We start from the raw sequence: 26,697 nt of genomic DNA, 5'->3' as shown, positions 1-26,697 counted from the left end.
CTGCTCCCCCAGCCACTTATATATATCCCCAATTCTTCCCTCCCCTTCCACATCCGGAAGCAGCAGTCGCTCCAGCAGGGTGTATCCCGGCAATCTAGGGAACCCCTTCCAGACCTTTCGTGCAAAGTCCCTAACCTGTAGATACCTGAACTCACTGCCCCTCGGCAGCTCTACCCTCTCCCTTAGCTCCTCCAGACTGTAGAACACTTCCTCCAAATACAAATCCCTCACCTTAACCAGCCCCTCTTCCCTCCACCTCCTGTATACACTATCCATCCCCACCGGCTCAAACCCATGATTCTAACCCATGGTTAGCAACGACATCCCTTCCACCCTAAATGCCTCCTCAACTGATTCCATATCTTCACAGTGGACTGCACCACTGGGTTCCCTGAATACCTACTCGGAGTCATTGGCAATACTGCCCTCACCATAGCCCTCAAACTAGACGCCTTATAAGATTCCTCCTCCATCCTAACCCACTCTACCCCTTCTCCTTCCCACCACCGCCGCACCTTGTCCACATTCGCCGCCCAATAATAATGAAGCAAGTTTGGCAACGCCAACCCCCCTGCTGCATCTGCCTCTGTAGCAGGGTCCTCCCCACCCTCGGCATCTTCCCAGCCCATACAAAGTCAGAGATGATTGTGTCCACTTTCTGAAAAAAGGCCTTTGGTATAAAGAACCTCGGCAGAATATTCATTTTCACCACTTGGACCCTCCCCGCCAACGTTAAGTACAGTGTATAACTTGACTTCATAGAATAACATTGTTTTGCTTGAAAAAAATACTTTTCCATGTCTGCTGTACCACACCTGTAGAGTGGGCCGTGTGCTCCCCATACCACACTCTATTAAAAGTTGTGGGTCAGGTGAACTCCATGATACACTTTAGGGTTCTCTAAACCCTGGCCCATAACAAATTGGATGCTTGAGGGGGGATAGAAAACTATCTATTGGATTGGCTTAGTGAACTTAAAGACAGTGAGGGGTGAGCATATTGTGGTTGCTTTTCAGGTGTTGTACTTTAGTTTAAGTAGGGAGTATGTTGTGGACAATGGCTCTTTCAGAGGCTCAGGAATTTTTAGGGGTGGAGACGGTCACACGCAGTACCTTACGGACAGAGACTAAAAGCAGACTGTTAGATTTGGCAAAAACATTGCTGTTAACATTACCTGACAAAATGCGAAAAGATGAGGTAATTATGGCAGTGGCTAAGCATTTACCATTGCCTGAGAAACAGTTTGAGTCATTGGAAATGGCAAAAATTCACTTACAAATTAAACAAATGGACCATGAGAAAGAATTAAAGCCGCTTGAATACGAAAGAGAGAGAGAGGAAAAAGAAAGAGAAAGGGAGATACAGATCAGGGAAAAACAGGCCTTGCTCTGTTTCTTTTGTGTGCCTATTCTTACTGCAGCTGCTCGCTGAGCCGTTTTAACATTTTCCACTAGCTGCTTTACTGCAGTCTCGTGTGTGAAGGCCGTCACTTCGGGGCTGGTCAAGTCCAATCCTAATAAAAATTCTGTGCCTTTCATGGGGCGTCCGGTCATGAGAGTGTGTGGGGTGTAACCTGTGGAGGTTGAGACAGTATTTCTCAAAAACATCAGCGCAAAAGGGGGGACTGAATCCCAAGTGGTGTTGTTTTGTTGGACCATTCTTCTGAGGGTTGATTTTAGGGTCCGATTCATGTGCTCCACGATACCATTTGACTGGGGGTGGTATGCGATGTGGAAGTTTTGGGTATGCCAAATATCGTGAGGACGTTCTTCATGACACGTCCCGTAAAATGGGAACCTTGGTCAGATTCAATGCTGCGGGGGAGTCCCCATCTCGTAAAGATGTGGTGGGTTAAGATCTTGGCTGTGGTCTTTGCCGTGTTCGTTCTGGATGGGAATGCCTCTACCCATTTCGTAAAAGTGTCTATGACGACTAATACGTATTTGTAACCATTCCTGCAAGGGGGCAATGGTCCTATAAAATCGATCTGGAGGTTAGTCCAGGGACCGTTAACGGGGCGGGTGTGGCTAAATTGAACTTTCTTTGCGTATCTGTCCGGATTTTTCTGGGCACAGATACGGCAATTCTCAACGTAGTGCGTTACATCTTCTTTTAAACTTGGCCACCAACAGAGCTGCCTGAGGTGGGCTGTAGTGGGATCAATTCCCTGATGTCCATGACTGTCATGGAATAAACAAATAAGTTCAGGAACCACATAAAGGGTGTCTTTTAACACCACACCGTCATGTGTGGTCAGTGCATTTTTAAATCTAACGTAAGGTGCTGAAAATTGTCCTTTCAAAATCTCCCTGAGATTGCTATCCTGCTTCTGGGCCTGCACTAAATCCTCGATATTAGTCTGCGAGACCTGAACTGGTGCGCTTTCGGGGGGTGTCCAAAAATATCCGTGCCTGGAACCTGCTTTAGCCAGTGCGACGGCTTTTACATTTCCAGGGGGGGAGGAACGGTGGTGACTTCAAACTTTAACAATTCCGAATGTCCTGTTCTGTGCTTTTTCTAAAATGTGGCGGAGCAACGGGGCTGAAGGGAGGGGTTTTCCGTCTGCGGAAACAAATCCTCTTGCCTTCCACAGGGGTAGGAATTCTGTAAGGCTGTTGCAGACATAGAGGCTGTCTGAGTATATGTCTGCCGGGCTGGGGAAGGAATCTGGGTGATCCACAATGTACGCCACGGCTGCTAGTTCTGCATCCTGCGCGCCTAAGTGGCCTGGTAGCTTGAGTGAGATTTCTTCTAGGGTGCGTCCCTGTACGTCCTCGACATAAATGCCACATCCTGTAATGTGCTTACCATCTAATATAGTGGAAGAACCATTCACATATATTCTTAAAGGTTCGCACGTGTCTGTGTGCTGGGGGCTCTGGGTTGGACTACCTATCTTTCGGGGGGGGGAGGGTTCGCAATAAAGGGGCCTGTGTTGTGGTGCGGTGAGATGATTTCACATTCATGGGGGGGTGCCTGGGTACTGAAGGTTATCGGCTAAGAAAGTGTGGGTCTTGGTCCTTTTACCAGTGATGTCCCGTCCCTGCAAAAGAAGGGTCCATCTAGCTGCTCTAATCTGACTAACTGTACCGTCCTTAAGTCGTTCGTCACGTAAAAGTTGGGTGGGGATGTGTTCTGTGAGGAATGTGATGGGGTTTAGTCCGGTTATGTAAGAAAAATACTGAACTGCCCAGAAAACTGCGAGCAGGTGCCTTTCACAGGCCAAAAATCCCTGCTCCACAGGATCTAAAAGTCTGGAGGCGTAAGCCACGGGTCTTAACTGTTCGTGCCGTTCCTGGAGGAGCACGGCCGAAAGGTGCGGTCGGTACTAGCTATCTCTATAGCGTAGGGGAAAGTGGGTCTGGAACTTGTAGTGCGGGGGCTGCAATAGAGGGCTCTTTTCAAAGCATGCACAGCATCCGTATGCTGCGGAAGCCATTCCCAAGGGGCTCCTTTCTTTAGGAGTTCCGAGAGAATTGCTGCCTTGCTGGCGAAACCGTCAATGTGGTTCCGGCAGTAGCCAACCAGTCCTAAAAACGACCGGAGGGCTGAAACATTCTGGGGAAGGAGCAATTTGGCAATCGAGTCAATTCTTTTGTGCTCGATCTCACGTTTACCATGCGTGATAATCGTACCCAAATATATCACTTTGTTTTCCAAAATCTGGGCCTTTTTGGGGTTTACTTTACAACCAATTTTCTGTAGGAGTTCCAGGAGTTCGGCCAGAAGCTCGATGTGCTCTGCCTTGGTGTCTGTCTGCAGTAATAGGTCGTCCACATACTGGACCAGACATTCGGGGTGAGAAAATGTTGACAAACCATTTGCCAGCTGTCGGTGGAAAATGGAGGAGTTGTGGAATCCTTGTGGAAGGCATGTCCACGTGTACTGCTGACCTTTAAAAGTGAAGGCAAATTTGTATAGGCACGCTTTTGCCAATGGAATGGACCAGAATCCATTACTGACGTCCAAAACCATAAAGTATTGTGAGTTGAGTCCCTGTTTGAGCATGGTCTCGGGACTTGTGGCTACCGTGGGGGATGCTGCGGGGGTGACTTTGTTGAGTTCCTGGTAATCGATGGTCAGTCGCCATGGTCCATCGGGCTTTCTCACTGGCCAAATCGGGGCATTATTAGTGGAGGCTACTGATCTGAGTACGCCCTGCTCTAATAAGCCGTCGATAACTTTTGCGATTTCTCCCTCTGCCTCTTGGGGAAATCCGTATTGCTTTTGGGGTCTAGGGTCAAGTTCTGTGATTTGAACAGAACCAGTCATCCGGCCACAGTCGTGTTTGTGGGTCGCGAATGCTGTCCTGTGCTTCTGCAGAACTGCCCTAACCTGCTTGTCTGTGCTAATTGTGGTCGGGTCAAACCAAAATTCGCCGACTGCGCTAATCTTGTTTGCATATTCTCCGATTGTGAGCGTTGCGGGGGCTCTTGCGGATTTTGCCATTTTCCAAACACATTGGTTGACTGGATCAAAGGACAGGTTGTGGGAATTCATAAAATCGATGCCCAAAATGTGTTCTGCTGCGTGGGGCAGGTCGACTAAGACTATGGGGTTGCAGACCCAACTGGGGGAGTCCGAACACAGTCAGTCCGTTCCGTTTAGGTCCGTCTGGTCTGAACGGGTGCTCACACTATGTATGGGCTCTGTCCTATTCTTATTCAGAGTGCCTGCCTGCTGGGCTCTCTGTGGCTTTTGTGGGGTATTGCATTCTCGTGCAATGTGTCCTAACTGTCCACAGTTGTAACACTCCTGTGGCTTTTGTGGGGGGCTGTTCCTGCCTTCGTTTTCACCGCTTGGATGTCTGCTTGTGCCTGCCGTTCCTCGGGTTTCCTAACTGCGGGTTTGTTTTGTACAGACTGCTCCCAGGTGCGGGACAATCTCTTTAAAACCCATTTCTCATTGTGGGCTTCCTCTGAGAGGTCATAATTCGTACAGGCTTTTTGTCCTGCCTCTGTGGCATGGGAGATAAGGGTGCGGGTCCATATGGCCATACCTTCTTGGGACAAATGGGCGCGTTCTAAATTTCCAAAAACTGCTGTGAAATGAATCCATAGGCGTCCAGCAAATGCTGTGGGGTGTTCTGTCTTTTTATGCCTGCACTTATTCAGGCCTTCTACGGGGTCACCTCTGTTGTAGCCGATCGCGTCTAGGATCGCTGCATGCATCTCTGCAAGGGTGTCTCCTCCTACATTCTGTGGGTCGGGAAGGGCTGCTACGACCGGTCTAAACTCAAAACTGTGAGCTTCACGTGCTCACGCTTGTCCAGGCCATACATGCTCGCCGGCTGCTTTACTCTGGCAAAGAAGTGGTGGGGGTCTGAGGTGGGGAGGAACGGTGGGATTTTCTTGCACGCGTCCCGTAATTGGGTCACGGTTACGGGGGTGGTGTACAGGAATTCCGTGTCTTCTTCCGATGTGACTGTGCGGTGGGTGGTTACTGGATTCATTGGTGCCTGAACTATCTGCGATGTGGGGGGTTGGGGTGCTTTTCTCTTCTGGGGCTTTCCTTGCGCACATGTTCCCTGAACATATCTACACGCGGTCTCATTTAATTCTTCCCAATCGGGGCCGTCTTCCTCATTTAATTTAATCCAAAGATGCTCTTGAACCCATTTTGCACCGAAAGCAAAGACTGCAGCTCTGCAATCTGCTTCCTGCACTTCGCATGATCTAGTGAGCTCTGTCTGTGCTCCGTGGTGGTAGTATGGAGTGCTCTTAATGCTGCTTTCAGGTCGCTACACTGCCTTTGCAATGCCTCTACCTGTTTCTCTGTTTCCTCTCTTACCAGGACTGCACATTGCGTGTCCTGATAGGCCTTTTCGTACTGTGTCTGGAAGCTGCTTAGGTGCGCCAGACAAGACTGGTGTGCCCACTTGGCATCATCCACCTCTCCGTCCTTTGCTGCTAACTTCCTTCTTAATTCTAGGTTCTCTTTCTCTATCTCGCTCACATCGACCTTACTCATTCGATGTGTCTCCTCTATCTCTTCACGGAGCGTCCGAACAATCTCCTCTGTGCCTCGCAATTGTGCCCCAAACAGGACACCATTGCCATCGGCTTGCGAGCTTTTTCCAAGCTTTTCGTGTGAATTTCGCTCAGGTTCTCCCACCAAGTATGTCCTATACTCCCAGGACCTATTTCCTCATTGTCACAGAATTAGCTCCAAAGGGGCCATCCTTTCCCTTTGAGGTACTTTCTGATTTCCTCTTCCTAAATGGGACACTCTCCCACTCTACTGCTGGTCGCTGCAACCACGAATTCTTTGGGGTTCATGAGGCGTTGCATTGCCTGCATTGCCATCTTTCCTCTCTGAATACTTCTCTTAAAATTTGGAACGAGGTGTATTAAGGCGGTGCTGTAATTACGGGTACGGCTTTCGCTATTTTCCGGAATACAAACTCCCGACAGTTTTCGCAACAATAATCTATCAGTTTACCTTATAGCCCTGTTAGTTACGTATGTATTAACACACTTCCGAATTATGAGGATTGATCAGAACTGCTTGAACACTTGTGGTTTTCCTGTTCCCAATTGGATTTCTAATTCAAATTTTGGGTTCTCCCGGAGTGGTTAAGCCACTTCTAGATCGGGTCCCATCAGGATGTCGCCAGTCAAATGTTGCTAACTTTTGGTTGGCTCTTGAATCGTAATTTGCTCTGTTTGTTTAACCTTTGCTCTAGAGTCGCCAGGTATCTTTATGATACCGCCACGAGGTTCAAGTTCAAGAAATGATCAATAACTCAACATACCAATTAGTAAGATTCAAATCAAAACACATTTATTATACACAGTAAATCGCTACTCATGCATAAACTCTACTTTCTAGGCTATTCCTATTACTAAAAGACCTATACTTAGCTTCGGACTGGCCCACCAGGTCAGGGGAACAAATAGCCTTTCGTTCAGGTCCTGAGTCTGCAAGATTCAAAAGCTGGAATGGACTGGTAGCTAGGAGCGCCTATCTCGTAGCGAGCGTTGACTTGAGACTTACTTGGTTGATGGCAGCAAGGCAGGTCACTGTCAAGGGTTGGTTCAAGTTGCTGAGTGACCCTGCCAAAGAAGGACGATTTGAACTTGGGGGCTTTACTTTATAGTCCCCAGGGGCTTCCCGCCCTTCGGGGCAGACCCTGTACCTGGTTCCAAGTGATTGGAGTACTTTCCGATCACTTGGATCGATTTCTCTAATGCTGGAACGGTTCCCTGATCGCTGAGCGGTCCCTAAGTGTCCGTTGGCCTTCCTTTGTCTTGGCTCCTGCTGGCGCCGAGGAGTCTGGCTTGGCTTTATTCACCTTACCTGTTGCCATTGTGCCTTGGAATCGCTCATTACTATGCAGGTGGCTGCTGCATTACTATGCAGATGGCTGCTGGTTTCAGTGCTGTCTGGTTGCTTTTTCAGGTTTCAATATACATGATTTCTGCACTTGCTAGTCTTTGCCTGTGTTGGCTGAATTTCCCTTCAGCCTTTGCGGTTCTCCATTTTAAGTCGAGAAGTAGCCAACTCAGGAGGCTACAACTTGCCCTGCGATCTCACAGTTTGACACATCCTGTTAAAGTGAACTCATGTTAACAGTATTTGGCAATGTCTTGGACATCATGGAGATTATGGTGAATTGATACATGAGTGATATAACAGATTTCCTTATGATCCAGCAAACAGGGTGCAAAGGCGATGGGCAGTAATGGCAATTATTTCTTCCTACCATTTACATTAATATAGAATAGAAGGTGGATATTAAGCTCCTTGAACCAACTCCATTAGATGATATCTGTGTCTTAACTCCAAATATCCACCTTAATCCCATGACGTTTGATATTTGAATCTAACAACAATACTCTGTTTTTTAAATTCTCAATTCAACGCCAGTCTCAACAGATTTTTGGAGGAGTCAGTTCCAGATTTCTACTATCCTTTGTGTGAAGAGGAACTTCCTGGCATCATGCCTGAATGACTGAGCTCTAATTTCAAGGTTATGCCCCCATGTCTCCATTTGCACTCTCAACTTCTTTGATTATTTTAAACACTTCAGTTAGATCATGGTTAATAATCTATTCTCAATACAATACAAATCGATTCTGTGCAAGCTGCACTCATGTTTTAACCTTTCACGGAATCTTGCTTTGCACAAATGGTTAGCTGCTTTTGTTCAGTTATTTAATCTTCTTTTCTGCAACTTAATTGATTTCAACCACCACAACTTGCTATAAATGTACTGTGGCTCAGACAAGAATTATCCAATTAAGGTGCACACTTTAGATAATTTTAAATTTAATAAACAGAACACAAAATGGCTTCTTTGCTTCTGTGTTGGTATCAAAATGGCTTCCTTGACCAAGTTGTTATAGTGGGTACAATGAAAATGGTCAGGTTCAACTAAATTCTAACCACCCAGGTCTACTTACATTTTTTTGCATTATAGCAGTGACTACACTTAAAAGCACTTGGTTGTAAACATTGTCTAAGGTGTTGAAATGTGCTCTTTAAATGGAACTTACTCCCTTACTCCAAGCCTCATTTTGCAGCATGCCATGCACTGGAACCCTCAAGATGTGGCAATATAAACTTCCAAACATCCATCACGAATTGGAAACTCCATGGAATATTGACCACTGTCACTAATAATCTTGTGCTCTACTTCCTTTAAGGCTGTGCCCTAGAGATCACAATTCTTTCTTCCCTCTCCATATATGTGATTCACGTTCTTCATTGAGCACCTCCAGCTGCTGCTGCTGTTCACTCCTCCTCTACTAATTCCCACTGGTCCGCATCAAACTAACCATCTCAATCCATACCGCTCTACCCAGCCTGTCGTGTTGGGTGTTCCGCTATACAGATGAACCAACACGGTTGCAGATGGTACATCTCTGTTTCATTACTAACAATAACAACATCTGTAAACTTATGACTGTGGTTCGTTCTTTACCCTTTAACCTGTGGACCCAGCCCTAACACTATCATATAGAGGCACTCAGCACATGGTGTATGTCTGAGTGGCTTGCTGTGAGCTCTGTGCCCTGAGCTGTCTCCTGCTGGAATGAGCGGGAACTGTGGTGTTCCCCGTTTTATAGTGCGTGTGCTCTTGCTTGTGATTGGCTGTGATGTTGTGTGTGTGTTGATTGGTACGTTGATCTGTCCATCAGTGTGTATGTATGTTTGCACCATGATGTTTATCTGAATATCATGACACAGCCCTCAATGGATCTGTGTGGGTGCCAGTTACAGTGTGAGTTTAGATCTTCTAAGATTAGTGGGAAGCCTATGCAATGGATTGACTTCAGATAAAAAAGATTTTTAGTTTCCATAATGGTTGTAACTTTATTCCCCCTCCCACAGAACGGGATGGTTGACTGGGATGCAGCATATGAAATGGAATGGAGGGGATTGCTGTACCCCTCACCTTCCCGTATCCACTGGTATTTTACCAGTGGCAGGGTAGGTGTCCAGCAGACCACCTTTAGGCCACTTGAGTCCATTTGATTGGCACCTCCCACCACCATGACAGGGACTGTGTGGTAGCCCTGGCAAGCTTACCCCACTTACCTGATTTTCATGCCTCCAATGTGGCTCAGGTCTTGTCAACAATCCCAGCAATGGTCACCTTTTGATTGGCCAGCAGTTCTTGGATACAGGAAATGCTGCCTCAAGGGGTTGGAAGGCTCAAACTCAGGCAATTTCCCAAGCCACGTATAACAATATCTTCAATTTTATATAGATGTAAAAGCATCTTTACTGTCACTCGCCTAATTTCTTTAATGTGCTGAAATGCAATCCACCTGGATTAGGGATTTCACCCTCTCTTGGTTTGGTGATTTTAACAATTATCTACCTTTTCTACCTTTCATGCATTTGAATCTTTCTCAATCTTTTCTTCTGATGACATGCCCATCTTGTCAGCTTTCCTGGTAATTTCGGAGGCAAAGTAACTATGCAGCATGTCTAATCGCTCTCTGCCATTATCTGAAGGCTTATCTTGTGCATCCTTATTTTATTTTGTAATTTATGGGTGCAGAAAATATTTTCTTCTTAAGTGCCTTGACAATTTTTCAGTTTCTCTTTTTCTTTCTCAATAGTTTTTCTGATTTCTTTACTAAAATCTTCCTGTGGAAGAGTGCACGGTGGCACAGTGGTTAGAACTGCTGCCTTGGGCAGCACGGTGGCGCAGTGGTTAGCATTGCTGTCTCACGGCGCCGAGGTCCCAGGTTCGATCACGGCTCTGGGTCACTGTCCGTGTGGAGTTTGCACATTCTCCCTGTGTTTGCGTGGGTTTCGCCCCCACAACCCAAAAGATGTGCAGGGTAGGTGGATTGGCCATGCTAAATTGCCCCTTAATTGGAAAAAATGAATTGGGTATTCTAAATTTCTTTTTTAAAAACTGCTGCCTCACAGCACCAGGGAGCTGACTTCAATTCCGGCATCGGGTGACTGTGTGGCGCAGAGGTAGGGTGCTCCTTCAGAGGGTCTGTGCACAGTCGATAGGCTGAATGGCCTCCTTCTGCCTCAGGTTCAATGATACTATGTTGCTGAAGATATATTTCAAGATGTACTCATCAGGACAAATGCAAGACTACCAAATTTCAAACGATCACAACAATTTATACTATGGTAGAAAAGGAGTGCTGATTGGTTTGTAGTCAACTCTGATTGGCTGAGGCATTGGCATGAGAAAACAAGAGGGACCAATAGCCTCCATGTTTTTCTAGTTAATTCAAAAAGGTGCAAGACATATTCCTTTTTGCAGAGATCAAGTCCCTATGCATGTCACCGCTAGCAAGCCGAAGTGAGCCACGTTACAAGTTCGACTGATTATCACAAATTGGTTGTTAGTGTAGCTGCTGGCACACACAGGATTATTCAGCAATGTTTTTGGTCATTTTCACTTTCTCTTGGTCAATAGCTCATTGTGGTTGATTGATAATTACCACATTCAATCTTCCTTAATCTTGGACTGATGCTTATCCTGGAACAGCCTTCAGTCTTCTCCTATTCTGAAACAATTACTGAGCTGTTAAAGCAGCTACAAAACAACCTTGTTTAAAAAGCAAATTTGGATAATTTGCCTCTCCTAAGAATGTGTAAATCTAAATCAACATGTAAAGGCATTCTTCGCTAAAATCTCACCTTGAGAGTGGAGAAACTGATTACTTTTTTAAAATAAATTTAGAGTACCCAATTCATTTTTTCCAATTAAGGGGCAATTTAGCGTGGCCAATCCACCTACCCTGCACATCTTTGGGTAATGGGGGCGAAACCCACGCAAACACGGGGAGAATGTGCAAACTCCACACGGACAATGACCCAGAGCCGGGATCGAACCTGGGACCTCGTCGGCGAGAGGCAGCAGTGCTAGCACCACCATGCTGCCCTGAGAAACTGATTACTAATTCCTGATTATGGCATAATTAATTTAGGGAACACTATGTGGTTGCTTGCTTCTTTACTACCTGAATGAAGCATTTAGCCTCGGACTAGATAATAATTAAAACAGCTGGAATTTTTTAAAATTAAAAATTTACAACACTTAATATATCCACGGAGATTCTTCCATATTATATGCAACTTGCCTTAGAATTGTGGGAAGATTTTAATGTAAGTGGCTGTCTGCCTCCATCTAATGTCTGATAGCTAATTTAAATGCACAGGCAGCACGGGAGCACAGGGGTCAGCACGGTAGCACAGGGGGCAGCACAGTAGCTGTGATGAACGGTTACTGTATTACTGTACCCTTATCATCATGTAAGATGATGTCCCCTATAAGACCGGGCTTGGAACCCTGGGGGACTCCGCCTCCGCCCACCTGGGAGCCGTATATAAGAGGCCGCCTTGTGGGCACCCAGTTAGCACCCGTCTTGGCACCAGGCTAGTTCTTAGCTTATTTACCGTTTTTCTCTCTAAGCGTCGTTATTGAGGGTACAACAATTTAATAAGCTAAACTACATCAGGATGGACGCAGGCCTAAAACCAGAGAAGCTCAACACCGGCGGCAAAAGACATTTTTTAATACTGGCTCCGATGTTTCGAGGCCTACCTGGACTCCTCAGAGACTCCCATCCTGGTGCTACGCAAGCTGCGCCTACTCCACGCCCGGGTGAGTCACAGAATCTCCGCCACGTTCGAAAAGGCGACTACTTATGAAGAGGCAGTCGAGTTACTCTGCAAGCGGTTCGTCAAACCCATCAACGAGGTATGCGCCAGGCACCTGCTCTCTACCTGTCGCCAGCGCTCGGGGGAATCGCTCGACGAATTCGTTAAAAAACTCACCGCGCTTGCCAGGGACTGTGGCCATCAGGATATGACAGGGAAAACCCATACGAACCTGCACATCAGAGACGCGTTCGTGTCCGGCATCCGCTCGACCTACATCTGGCAGCGGCTACGCGAAAACGGTTCAAAAGACCTCCAGGACATGCTAACGCTCGCCTCCTCGCTGGAGGTGGCCCGACATAATTTGGGTACGTACCCTGTGGACTCTGCGAGCCCCCCTCGGACTTCCTCAGACTCAGCCACGTTACGGGCCTGCGCCGCACGGTGACCTGCTCATCCTGGGGGCACACCGTGCTACATCTGCGGGCAGGGCTAGCATCCACGCCCACGCTGCCCAGCCCTCTCCGCAATCTGCAGCGACTGCGGGAAGAAGGGGCATTTTGCAAGGGTCTGCCTGGCCAGTCCCAGGGGCCAGAAAAACAAAGAACAGCCGGCCCGAAAATTAGGCTCTCAGGCCCGCAGGCCTCGCAATGCGGCTGCGAACCGACCCGACACGCCCCCTTCTGACGCGTCATCCGCCTCGTGCGAATCGTGGGAGTGGCCATCTTGTCAGCGGCCATCTTCTCGACCCGACACGTGCGACCGACGGCGGCGGCCATTTTACGAGTCCAACTCGGCTGAGGACTCGGACTACCCGCGACTGGGAGCGATCACCCTCGATCAAACCCAGCCAAAACATCTGCAGAACTCGATGATGAAGGTCCAAGTCAACGGGCGCGACACTTCATGCCTCTTTGACTCCGGGAGCACGGAGAGCTTTATTCATCCAGAAACGGTAAGGCGCTGCTCCTTGTGCACCCATCCCGCGTCCCAAACCATAGCCCTCGCATCCGGGTCCCACTCAGCACAAATCAAGGGTACTGTATTGCGGATCCCTCCATCCAGGGCGCCAAATACATCCGTTTCAAACTTTATATCCTCCCCCACCTCTGCGCCCATCTGCTGTTCGGACTGAATTTCCAGTGCAGCCACCAAAGCCTGACACTGAAGTTCGGCGGACCCTTGCCCACCCTCACGGTATGCAGCCTTGCGACACTGAAAGTCGCACCCCCCTTGCTATTCGCGAACCTCACTCCCGACTGTAAGCCCGTCGCCACCAGGAGCCGGCGGTACAGTGCCCAAGATATGACTTTTATCAAGTCAGAGGTCCAGCGTTTACTGGGAGAGGGGGTCATTGAGGCTAGCAACAGCCCCTGGAGAGCACAAGTGGTGGTAGTCCGGTCCGAGGATAAGAAACGGATGGTCGTGGATTATAGCCAGACCATAAACCACTTCACGCATCTTGATGCGTATCCCCTCCCTCGTATAGCAGAAATGGTAAATCGGAATGCCCAATACCGAGTATTTTCCACGGTCGACCTCAACTCCGCCTACCACCAGCTCCCCATCCGACCAAAAGACCACCCCGATACTGCCTTCGAAGCAGCCAGCCAGCTCTACCACTTCCTCAGAGTCCCCTTTGGCATCACAAATGGGGTCTCCGTCTTTCAAAGGGCAATGGATCAAATGGTGGACCAGTACGGTTTGCGGGCTACATACCCGTACTTGGACAATGTCACCATCTGCGGCCATGAACAGCAGGATCATGACGCAAACCTCGAAAAGTTCCTCCAGACCGCCCGAGCCCTTAACCTGACCTATAACGAGGAAAAATGGTTTTCCACACAATCCGGCTAGCCATCCTCGGCTATGTTGTGGAAAACGGGATCCGAGGTCCCGACCCTGACTGCATGTGCCCCCCTAAAGGAACTCCCCCTTCCCCGCAGCCTCAAACGGTGCTTGGGGCTCTTCTCCTATTACGCCCAGTGGGTCCCCAAATATGCGGACAAAGCCCGCCCACTCATAAAGTCCACGATATTTCCCCCGTCGGCTGAGGCTCGATTGGCCTTCAACCGCACCAAGGCCGATATCACCAAGGCCGCTATGTGGACAAAACTATCCCCTTCCAGGTGGAGAGCGATGCATCAGACATCACCTTGACTGCTACCCTCAACCAGGCAGGCAGACCAGTAGCGTTCTTCACCCGGACCCTCACCGCCTCCGAGATTCGGCACTCTGCAGTCGAGAAGGAGGCACAAGCCATTTTGGAGGCTGTGCGGCACTCCTAGTCGGTAGGAGGTTCACCCTCGTCACCGACCAACGGTCGGTAGCCTTCATGTTAGATAACGCACAACGGGGCAAAATAAAAAACGATAAAATTTTGAGGTGGAGGAACGAACTCTCCACCCACACATATATCAAGTATCGTCCAGGGGAGCTCAACGAGCCCCCAGATGCCCTGTCCCGCGGCACGTGTGCCAACACGCAGGAGGACCGCCTGCAAGCCATCCACAATGACCTCTGCCACCCGGCTCGTCCATTTTATCAAGTCCCGCAACCTACCTTACTCAACCAAGGAGGTCAAGGCCATGACCAGGGCCTGCCAGATCTGTGCGGAGTGCAAACCGCACTTCTACCAGCCAGACAAGGCCTCGGGGCCCTTTGTGCGACTAAGCGTGGACTTCAAGAGGCTCCTCCCATCCACCAACCGCAATGCCTATTTCCTCACCGTTATCGATAAGTTCTCCCGCTTCCCATTCACCATTCCCTGCCCCGACATGACCTCTGCCACCGTGATAAAGGCACTGCACAGCATCTTCACCCTGTTCGGTTTCCCCGCTTATATCCACAGTGACCGGGGTAAATCGTTCATGAGCGATGAACTGCGTCAGTATCTGCTCAGCAAAGGCATCACCTCGAGCAGAACGACCAGTTATAACCCGCGGGGAAATGGGCAGGTGGCGAGGGAGAGCGCGACAGTGTGGAAGGCAGTCCTTCTGGCCCTACGGTCAAGACGTCTCCCAACTACCCGCTGGCAGGAGGTCCTACCCGACGCCCTACACTCCATTAGGTTGCTCCTCTGCACGGCCACGAATGAGACCCCTCACAACCGATTGTTTGTCTTCCCCAGGAAGTCTACCTCCGGGGTCTCGCTTCCACCTTGGCTGTCGGCTCCGGGACCTGTCCTTCTCCGGAGGCACACGAAGAGCCATAAAATCGGACCCCCTTGTTGAGAAGGTCCGATTACTACACGCAAACCCGTTACGCCTACGTCGAGTACCCCGACGGCAGGCAAGATACGGTTTCCCTCCGGGATCTGGCACCCACTGGTTCCCCCACTACAGACGCCCCTTCCCTCGCAGCTCCCGGTACCCACTGCAACACACCCCCTCCCGGCCCCACTCCCCGTTGGTGGGCCCCTACCGCGCGCGCCCCCTAACACACCCCCTCTACACACCCCGTCGGCCCCGGCACTGCTACCCCCAGCCCCACCTATTCCCCTTGCGCCCCGATCCCCTACCCTGACCCGGACCAAGGCTCCGATCACCGTGCTCCCGGGCGTACCCTCAACTAAGACGTCCGTGTCCGCCGCACCACCGCCCGAGCTGAGGTTGATAAGGACGATCCGGCCACCGAGACGAATGGACATATGATGGCACTTCACCCCGCCGTACTTTTTTAAAAACGGGGTGAATGTGATGAACGGTTACTGTATCCTTATCATCATGTAAGGTGATGTCCCCTTTAAGACTGGGCTTGGAACCCTGGGGGACTCCGCCTCTGGCTCCGCCCACCTGGGAGCCATATATAAGGGGTCGCCTTGTGGGCGGCACCCAGTTAGCACCCGTCTCGTTCTTAGCTTATTAAAGCCTTCTTTACCGTTTTACTCTCTAAGCGTCGTTATTGAGGGTACAACAGTAGCACAGGGGGAAGCACGGTAGCATAGGGGGCAGCACAGTTGCTTCATAGCTCCAAGGTCCCACGTTCGAGTCCCGGCTTGGGTCACTGTCTGTGCGGAGTCTGCACGTTCTCACCGTTTCTGTGGGGGTTCCTCCGGGTGCTCCGGTTTCCTCCCAGTCCACATTTGTGCAGGTTAGGTGGATTGGCCATGATAAATTGCACTTAGTTTCCAAAAAGGTTAGGTGGGGTTACGGGGATAGGGTGAGCTTAAGTTGGGTGCTCTTTCCAAGGGCCGGTGCAGACTCAATGGGCTTCTGCACTGTAAATTCTAAGATTCTACATGATGCTTTTACAGCCAAAATGTAGAAACAACCATTTTTCTGAGAGCCACTTTTTTGAATGGCTGCAGTCCATGCGGTGAAGGTATTCCTCTAATGTAAGGGAGGGAGTTCCAGGTTTCCTCTTGGTAACAGTAAAGAAGTGATGGTTTGAAACTTGGAGGGAACTGGAAGTGGTGTTCCCATGCAGTTGCTGCTCTCGTCTTTCTAGATGGTAAAGGGCACAGGGTTGGAAGGTACTGTGAAAGGAGCCTTGGCCAGCTTTTACAGTGCATCTTGTAGATATTACACACGGCAGTTATGGTGCACCTTTAGTGAATATTTAAGGTGGTGAATTGAGTATGAATCAAGCAGGTGCAACACTCACCCAGGCAGGCGGAGAGTATATCAGTCCCTACTTGTGCCATGTCGGTGGTGGAGGGATTTTGGGAAATCAGGTGAATTACTCCACCAAGAATTCCCAGCTTCTGACCTACTCATACAACCACATTATTTATGTGGTCCGCCTAGTTAAGTTGGTGACCTCCCCAAAAGTTGATGGTGGGGTTCAGCAGTTGGGGATTGACATAGAAAATAGGAGCAGGAGGAGTTCATTCAGCTCTTCGAGCCTACTCTGCCATTCATTGTGAACATCATGGCTGATCATCCAACTCAATAACCTAATCCCGCTTTACCCTATATCTTTTGATCCCCTTCAGCCCAAGTGCTCCATCTAACTGCTTCATGAAAACATACAGGGCAGGATTCTCCGCCGTCGGGATGCTCCGTTTTGCCGGCAGCCCAGGGGTTTCCTGATGGCGTGGGACTGCCCCACAATGGGAAACCCCATTGACCAGCCGAGATAACGGAGCATCCCGCCGGCGGGGTGAAATAGAAATGTGGCACAGCGGGACAGGGAATCCAGCCCACAATATTTTGGCCTCAACGACGTCCTGTGGTAATGGATTCCACAGGTTCATCACTTCCTGGGTGAAGAAATTTCTCACCTCTGTCCTAAATGGTCGACCCCATATCCTCAGACTGTGACCCCTGATTCTGGACATCCCCAACATTGGGATCATCCTTCTTGCATCTACCCTGTGTCATCCTGTTAGAATTTTAATAGATAATGCTTATACAGTTGAGTGTCAAGGGATGTGGTTGGAGATTATTTATTGTTGTAGATAAGTCATTCCCTGTGTGGTATGAATGTTACTTGTCAAATATCAGTTGGCCAAGTCTTGCTGCATCCAGTTATGTACTGCTTCACCATCTGAGTTGTGAATAATCTAGTTGGAATAATCTCAAATCATAAATCATTAAAAAAAGGTTCTACCTGCATGACACCACAAGCCCACTCATGCATCCTTAATATTTTATTTTTCCTGTATCCTCTATGTTGTAATGTTTGGAAGCAGTGTGCCAGTTTTTAAGATCAAACCCACCCATCTGCACTCAGGCATGCATACAGGGAAACATGCAGAAATTGGAAAGTTCAAAATTCTCAGTGCACTGTTCTTAAGAATATCATCATACACTATCATAAACTTGATTCTAAAAGTACAATATTGCAGCAGTTCTGGTGTCCAAAATTTTACTTCATCCCTCATCGGATTAATTTTACAGTTAATCTTGCAAAGACAGTGCCGGTAGCTTTAATAAAGGAACATGGAACCTATTTCACCTGATAGCCAATGAACTGGTGGAACTATATGGCTTTGAACTCCAGCCTGGAGACTGGACTCTGTGAGATACCATTCTCTTAGCTGTCTAAGGTCTTTGATCCTATCAAAATTATCCCATGAATATCTGAAGATTAAAATCCTAATTTGCAAGTGATTCAAATCAATTGTTAATTAAGATACTAAAAGTACATGTTGTTGATAGAACTATTCATGGCCTAATACTATTAGATCTCAGAGTAGATTACTGCCTGTACAGGTTTATTATTCAATTTCAATTACCAATATCATGAAGAGATGTTAATTTCCTGGTTGTGTACAGTCCTAATGTTTATTTACTCATAATATCTGAAAATGATAAAGTACAACATCTGTTAATTTCAACAAGTATAACTTTGCCTATGATTCTATAAGGAGTAGGAATGAGACCACATTTGAATTCACTGTATTTGTACAGATCTGGCAGACCCTGTACAGAAAGGAATTCTGGACCAGCACTAACGTTGGTCATATAGATGAAAATAATCCACAGCAATAGTTATTGACAACAGGGGGTGAGGGAGGCACAATGATCTATTTTTATATTTTATTTAGCATAAATGTTCCTGTCATTTTTGTAAAATGTTTTCTGATTTCACAGCTAATATTTTACTGAAATAATTTGATAGATGACATTGAAGACAGTCCATTGTGGGCTGCTTGTATCACGAATGATGGAGCAGGCAATTTATAGCCTTTACTGTACAGGGGACACTTCTTCAGGTCACATGGCCACTCTGTCCAAGCATAGCGAATACCAGTTATCTTCTGGTGACACTCGTTTAGGGATAAAGACAGTGTGTTAATGGAGTGGTTGATAATGGGGGCAGCGAGCCACTCACAGCTGGACAAATTCCCCTTTTGGCAGCAACACACCTACAGAGAAAAAAATATAAAATTCTCTCAGTGATTATGCATTAATCCCAGCATCCCAATCGCTGATCAGCAACTACTTTTCCACCACACTTGTTCACTTACATTGGTCACAGATTTCCTTACACTGCAATCACAAGATAATGGCATTGTCTAGACAAAGCCCATCATTGGCACTTGCAGTGGGGTGATAATTCTGCACCTTCCACAGGAACATTTATTTATTTTATCTCACCTTTGACGACAAAAGAGGCTGTTCCTCTCATGTAACTTGGATTAAGACATTTACTTTCACGAGAAAAGCAAATCCCTCCATTGACAGATGATCCAAATGCCGTCACTTGAATTAATGATCCTTTGTTGAATCACAGGTAATTGATTTGTAGGCCCTGATGAGACATTTAGAATAGATGTGGATGGGCAGTGGTTAGCAAGTTTTTATCCCCAGGACACACTTTTGCCAACTGGCCGACCTTTGTGACCCACGCCGGCCGACTTTTGGGACCCACGCTGGCCGACCTTTGCTTAACCTTTAATGCGAAAGGTGGGCCTGCTTGGTCCTCAAAATCTCATTTGAATCAGTTTCAAAGGAGGATAGGGCAATGTGCATATCAGGTGCAGACTTCAGCCAGTTCCTTTGTGCCACGGAAGATCCAACATGTAGGCTGTCGTGAAGAGCAATAACAAAATGCTCGTTTTACTCAGCACTGATATGCCTGGGAGATGCTACACCAGAATGCTGACAGTCCCATGGGCTTTTGGTGTGTTTTCAATGTGGAATCCCAGGTCAGGTATAGCAATATTGTCTTTTGGAGTCAGCTGTAAGATAATAACTGACTCTGGGGTCTCAGCCTCAAAAGGAACTTTTCACCCACCACTTCTCTTGCAAAATATGAAACTTCTCTCATTTGCACGGACTTCCCTGTATATAACACTTTGCATCCTTATTTGCATTGGCACAATTGAGAAAACCATACCTCAAGAAATCATCTTTATACTGCTTTGTTCCTGAGTTAAGTTTCTTCTTTGTGAGCTGTTAACCAGAGTCCCTGGAGCTCTGTACAAAGCTAACACTAGCAGTGTTCTGACCTGCAGATTCTGTTGTGAGATCCTGCCCAATAGGTACACTGCCTACTTGTGGCTCGAGCCATCTCTTACTTGGAGGAAAGTAATCCATCTTCACAGTCCTCTTGCCTTGCTTTCCAGCAGCTAGAAAATGGAAGCAGCTCTACTCCATGATTTGGCACCAAAAACACAGAGACACAGGGCACTTGACGTCAAGTGTATGTGCAGGGCCTGTGACCTGCTCACTGCTGCTGCTTCTGACTGGAAGACTGTACGCATCCTAATTTATTTTTATTTAAAAGGCGGCAGCGGGCATTGGGTGCTTCTCCCGCAATCAGGACCACTGCAGGACCAATCGCTCCGCGACTGTCCCGCTCCACACCCCCACCATCCACGGGACACGACCCGCACTTTGAAAAACACTGCAGGACAATACTAGCTCATGATGATTACTGTGATTATGATGAACAGCTTCCTTCTATGCAACAAATTTCTGTTTCTCCCGCTCTGCATTGTCTATCCGGCAAAAGTGGGCAGAGCATCTTCATGGGCTATCAGCCACATCACATTTCATGGAGTAATTATCAAACAGAAATAAATCTATCCATTAGTATTATTCAAAGCTCCCCATTTCACAAAAACTGATTATTGTTCTGTACTAAACGTGCTGTGGTACAGCACTGACTGGTAAACAGTGGCCTCACCAAACTGGCAGCTGCAAGAGGATTTGAGGGCACATATGTCTTTTACGGAAGGAAATATGAAGTCTTTACACTTGTCTATAATTGATTGCAGTCCTACACCATCCGGGCTCATGGCTCTCTCAAATGGCTGAGTAAATTAATGAAAAGGAAATAGGGGTGGACAATCTCCATTCGTGGAGCTTCCTCCTCCAATTAGTTGATCGCCATCATTCATGTGACAGATGCAGAGCTTTGATCTGATCCATTATTTGTGGGATTGTTCAGCTCAGACTATAGCATGCTGTGTCTGCTCTTTAGTAAGCATGTCATTCCATGTTGTAGCTTCACCAGGTTGGCACCTCATCTTCAGGTGCACCTCCTGTTGCTGCTGGCATGTTTTTCCTGGCACCCCTTACTGTATCAGATTTGGTACCCGAGCTTGATGGTAATGGTGGGGTGAGGGGTATGCCTGGCCATTGTGCCAGAATACAATTCTGCTTCTGTGGATGGCCCACAACACTTCATGGATGCTCAATTTTGAGCTGCTAGATTTATTCTGAATTTAACCCATTTATCATAATGGTTGTGCCACACAATACAACGGAGGGTGTCCTTAGTGTGAAAATAGGACCTCATCTCCACAAGGACTGTGTGGTGGTCACTCCTATCAATACAATGACGGACAATCTGCATGGATGAAAATGAGGTTAAAGTAGGTTTTTCCTTCCTGCTGGTTCCCTCAGTGCCTGTCCCAGGTCATGTCTGACAGATGTGTCCTTTAGCATTGAGCCAACTCAGTCATTAGTAGTGCTATGGAGCCACTTTTGGAGATCGGCATTGACACCCTCACCCAGAGTACATTCTGTGTCTTTGCCACCCTCACTGCTCCTTCCAACTGGTGTTCAACATGGAGGACTATTGATTCATCAGCTGAGGAAAGCTAGTAAGTGGCAATCAGCAGATTTCTTTGTCCATGTTCAACCTTATCCCTCATTTTCAGGACTAACAGGGCCATACCCCTCTGACTATAAACCACGTAGCCACAAGTTAAAATATGAAAGGAAGCAGGAGCAGTTTCAATGGCTGCAGTAAAGGAACCTGTTCTCGCTGTTTAGGGACATTCAAGTGGAAGCCTGAGGAGATCACACCAGCTCTGCAAACTCTATCCAATATGCAAAATAAAAAGCTTGTTCTATGCAGTAACACCATCACTTACTAGAAAACCTGTGTGTCTGGAGAAGACTAGCTATTAGAAACTGAGTGCATCTATGGCATACCTCAAATATGTCTTTACTGAGCTCAAGCACAGTCAGCTCCTGTGTGTAGGTGATGATCAATTCTGTACTGTTCTTGAGCTGAAGACCCTTTGGAAATGGGCCTTGGAAAACAACTGCCGTCTCTCCATAAGCCACTGCTTGAGCACCAAGGTATAATCTGTACGCTACATCTTGTTTATATCGAGGATGAATGCTGAAAAATATTAAGGTCAGAATTTAATGGAAACATTTCTAAGTTCATTTGTGGCGGTTGAGTTCCCCATTGCTATCAAACAGCACTTTGTCACTTTTTTGGCACTAAGGAAGTTTCTCTCCGGTTTAGCTTAGAATTATTTTCAGCATTGGGGAGCTAAACTCAGAGATCAGGCCGCCATTTTGAAAGGTTGCCCCGATCTCCAAGTGAACTTTTGGGTGCCCCACATCTCCTACCCATGGGCAATGTCACCCTCCACACACATGGGCATTACCCCCCCACCCCAAGTGAGAACACTCCGCTATGGGATCGATGGGGGGTTCCCCTCTTCAGCCCCCCCATGCCCCCTTAAAGGCCCACCCCCTCTGGGACCCCCACCAGCCCCCCCCCCCCCCCCCCCAACCTCCCAGAGCCCTGGCTTACCTGCCCTGCATCTCCCTGCCATTCATACACCCCTGCACCCGCCTTTCATGGGCATGTCCCCCGGCCCTTGCAGAGCCACGCTGGCACCCTTGCATTGCCGCCCTCTTCTAGGACTTTCTGCTTGCTGGCTCAAAACCCTCCCCTGGATGCACTTGAGTATTCCGTCCCCTCTAAGCCTTTCACACTTTGCCTATCCCAATTAGTATTAAGTTGAAATCCCCAACTATTATTACCCTATTGATTTTACACTTCTCTGAGATTTGCCTACATAACAGCCCTTCTATGTCTCCCTAACTGTTTGGGTGCCTGGAAACATGATTTCCCCATTTTTTGTTTTTAAGTTCCACCCAAATGTAGGGCAGCACAGTGGTTAGCACTGCTGCCTCACAGCGCCAGGGATCCGGGTTTGATTCAGACCTTGGGTGACTCGTGTGGAGTTTGTATGTTCTCCTAGTGTCTTCATGGGTTTCCTCTCACAGTCTAAAGATGTGCAGGTTAGGTGGATTGGCCATGCTAAAGGTTAGGTGGGGTTACGGGGATAGGGCAGGGGAGTGAGCCTGGGTGGGGTGCTCTTTCAGAGGGTCGCTGCAGACTAGATGGGCTGAATGGCCTCCTTCTGCAAGGTAGGGAATCGATGAATCTATACGGCTTCAATTTAAGAGCCTGCTAATAGGATCCCTCCTCACTGCGGTAATTGATGCCTTGATCAATATTGTGACACCATCTCCTCTTTTACACCTCATTCCTCTTTCTCACCTGAAGATTCTATAGCCCGGGATATTGAGCTGCCAATAATGCCACTCCCTCAAATATGTCTCTGTGATAGCAATAATATCATACTCCCATGTGTTAATAACACCCTCAATTGATTTGCCTTACCCGTAAGACTCCTTGCATTAAAATACATGCCATACATGCAATTTGGCCTTGTGCCTTAATATGTCTATCTTCACTCTACCTTCCAGGCTGACTTTTTGTTCTCCTATATTTGGCTGTGCATCAGTGTGCACAGTGCAGCATCATCAGTTGAGATGTTAACTTCAGACACTGTCTTCATCTTTGCAAAGGTGTAAAAGATTCCATGGCAGCAAAGAAGGGAATACGAGTTCTCTTGGACTCCTGCTAAATGCACCTTTCTCATTCATTCATTTTCATTTTTTGAGTCTTGCTGTGCACAAATTGGTGTTCCTTGTGCCTTTAAAGTAATTGCCTGGTTGTGAAGCAGACTGATCATTCCCGAGGATGGTAACACTATTGAAAGTAATTTCTTTATCTTAGACAGATTGCCACGTGGCTCACAGACAGTTCCTCTGTTTGGGTAATCTTCTTACAAAGCCGCCTCTGCATGGTTACTACCAATTTGGCGTTACGATCACCCAGTATGCCTACCTGATGCTGCCACGCCCCCGCACCTGTGACATTGCCTGCAAAGCAATGTGCATATTCACGTTATGTGCAGCCTTTCACAACTGGAGTTATGATTCCGGCTGAGTGTGATCAATGTTACCCAGATACAGCACAAAAGTCTATTTGGATCTTTGCTACATACGTGCCAAAAGGAGATTTCTCATCGCCCAGGTCCATTGCAACAGCCATGAATGTTCTCCTCATCTTTGGGTTTGGAGCATATCCAAAATCAGCAGTTTGATGCCAGCGTATCCATGAAAAAGAATCATCTGGGACAGCATTGTGGTAGGTTGATAGCTACAGGAAGAATAATTCCAGCAATCTTTATAAACTAGAATTCATTAATACAAAGCAGAAGTAGTGGAGGAGTACTGAGGGAGTAGTACACTGTCAGAATGGCAATACTGAGGTAGTGCTACACTGTCAGAACGGCAGTAATGAGGGTGCGCTACACTGTCAGAAAGGCAGTAATGAGGGAGTGCTACACTGTCAGAATGGCAGTAATGAGGAAGTGCTACACTGTCAGAATGGCAGTAATGAGAGTGCACTACACTGTCAGAATGGCTGTAATGAGGGAGCGCTACACTGTCAGAATGGCAGTAATGAGGGAGCGCTACACCGTCAGAACGACAGTAATGAAGGAGTGCTGCACCATCAGAACGGCAGTAATGAGGGAGCGCTACACTGTCAGAACGGCAGTAATGAGTGAGTGCTGCACCATCAGAACGGCAGTAATGAGGGAGCGCTACACTGTCAGAACGGCAGAAATGAGGGTGCGTTACACTGTCAGAACGGCAGTAATGAGGGTGGGCTACACCGTCAGAATGGCAGTAATGTGGGAGCACTACACTGTCAGAAAGGCAGTAATGAGGGAGCGCTACACTGTCAGAACGGCAGTAATGAGACAGCACTACACTGTCAGAATGGCAGTAATGAGAGTGCACTACACTGTCAGAACGGCAGTACTGAGGGTGCGCTACACTGTCAGAACGGCAGTAATGTGGGAGCACTACACTGTCAGAATGGCAGTAATGAGAGTGCACTACACTGTCAGAACGGCAGTACTGAGGGTGCGCTTACACTGTCAGAATGGCAGTAATGAGTGAGTGCTGCTCCATCAGAACGGCAGTAATGAGGGAGCGCTACACTGTCAGAACGGCAGAAATGAGGGTGCGTTACACTGTCAGAACGGCAGTAATGAGGGTGGGCTACACCGTCAGAATGGCAGTAATGTGGGAGCACTACACTGTCAGAAAGGCAGTAATGAGGGAGCGCTACACTGTCAGAAAGGTAGTACTGAGGGCGCGCTACACCGTCAGAACGGCAGTAATGAGGGTGCGCTACACTGTCAGAACGGCAGTACTGAGGGCGCGTTACACTGTCAGAATGGCAGTAATGAGGGTGCGCTACACTGTCAGAACGGCAGTACTGAGGGCGCGTTACACTGTCAGAATGGCAGTAATGAGGGTGCGCTACACTGTCAGAACGGCAGTAATGAGGGTGCGCTACACTGTCAGAATGGCAATAATGAGGGTGCGCTACACTGTCAGAAAGGCAGTACTGAGGGTGCGCTACACTGTCAGAACGGCAGTAATGAGGGTGCGCTACACTGTCAGAACGGCAGTACTGAGGGCGCGCTACACCGTCAGAACGGCAGTAATGAGGGTGCGCTACACTGTCAGAACGGCAGTACTGAGGGCGCGTTACACTGTCAGAATGGCAGTAATGAGGGTGCGTTACACTGTCAGAATGGCAGTAATGAGGGTGCGCTACACTGTCAGAAAGGTAGTACTGAGGGTGCGCTACACTGTCAGAATGGCAATAATGAGGGTGCGCTACACTGTCAGAAAGGCAGTACTGAGGGTGCGCTACACTGTCAGAATGGCAATAATGAGGGTGCGCTACACTGTCAGAACGGCAGTACTGAGGGCGCGTTACACTGTCAGAATGGCAATAATGAGGGTGCGCTACACTGTCAGAAAGGCAGTACTGAGGGTGCGCTACACTGTCAGAAAGGCAGTACTGAGGGTGCGCTACACTGTCAGAACGGCAGTACAGAGGGTGCGCTACACCGTCAGAACGGCAGTAATGAGGGAGCACTACACTGTCAGAATTGCAGCAATGAGGGAGTGCTACACTGTCAGAATGGCAGTACTGAGGGCGCGTTACACTGTCAGAATGGCAGTAATGAGGGAGCACTACACTATCAGAACGGCAGTAATGCGGGTGCGCTTACACTGTCTGAACGGCAGTACTGTGGGCGTGCTACACTGCCAGAATGGTAGTAATGAGGGAGTGCTACACCATCAGAATGGCAGTAATGAGGGAGCGCTGCACAGTCAGAATGGCAGAAATGAGGGAGTGCTACACGGTCAGAATGGCAGTAATGTGGGAGCACTACACTGTCAGAATGGCAGTAATGAGAGTGCACTACACTGTCAGAACGGCAGTACTGAGGGTGCGCTGCACTGTCAGAACGGCAGTAATGAGGGTGCGCTTACACTGTCAGAATGGCAGTAATGAGGGTGCGCTACACAGTCAGAAAGGCAGTAATGAGGGAGCGCTACACTGTCAGAACGGCAGTAATGAGACAGCACTACACTGTCAGAACGGCAGTAATGAGGGAGCACTACACTGTCAGAACGGCAGTAATGAGGACGCGCTGCTCCATCAGAATGGCAGAAATGAGGAGGCGCTACACCGTCAGAACGACAGTAATGAAGGAGCGCTACACCATCAGAACGGCAGTAATGA

The 26,697-nt window shown here is 48.0% G+C and overlaps 1 protein-coding gene across 2 annotated transcripts in view; it reads right to left on the bottom strand.

Annotated features, from left to right (window-relative positions):
- Window positions 1-18,295: 18,295 nt before the first annotated feature.
- siae (sialic acid acetylesterase) overlaps window positions 18,296-26,697 on the bottom strand; it is a 187,218-nt gene continuing 178,816 nt past the window's right edge. Inside the window, exons 8-11 of one of the 2 annotated variants that reach the window (XR_011937457.1) lie at window positions 24,086-24,240; window positions 21,921-22,113; window positions 19,131-19,284; window positions 18,745-18,898 (exon numbers count right to left, since the gene is read on the bottom strand). Coding sequence is in view for 1 of the 2 variants with exons in the window: in XM_072486869.1 (XP_072342970.1) it covers window positions 18,632-18,898; window positions 21,921-22,113; window positions 24,086-24,240 (615 nt within the window). In the remaining variant the exon portion in view is untranslated. Of the gene's footprint in view, window positions 18,899-19,130; window positions 19,285-21,920; window positions 22,114-24,085; window positions 24,241-26,697 lie in introns of both variants that reach the window. The other variant, XM_072486869.1, reaches the window with a different exon arrangement.

The sequence above is a fragment of the Scyliorhinus torazame genome, chromosome 21 (genome assembly GCF_047496885.1).
Source record: "Scyliorhinus torazame isolate Kashiwa2021f chromosome 21, sScyTor2.1, whole genome shotgun sequence".
In the NCBI taxonomy this organism is placed as follows: Eukaryota; Metazoa; Chordata; class Chondrichthyes; order Carcharhiniformes; family Scyliorhinidae; genus Scyliorhinus; species Scyliorhinus torazame.
Note: the sequence above shows the minus strand (reverse complement) of the source record. Positions and strands in the feature narration are given on the sequence as shown.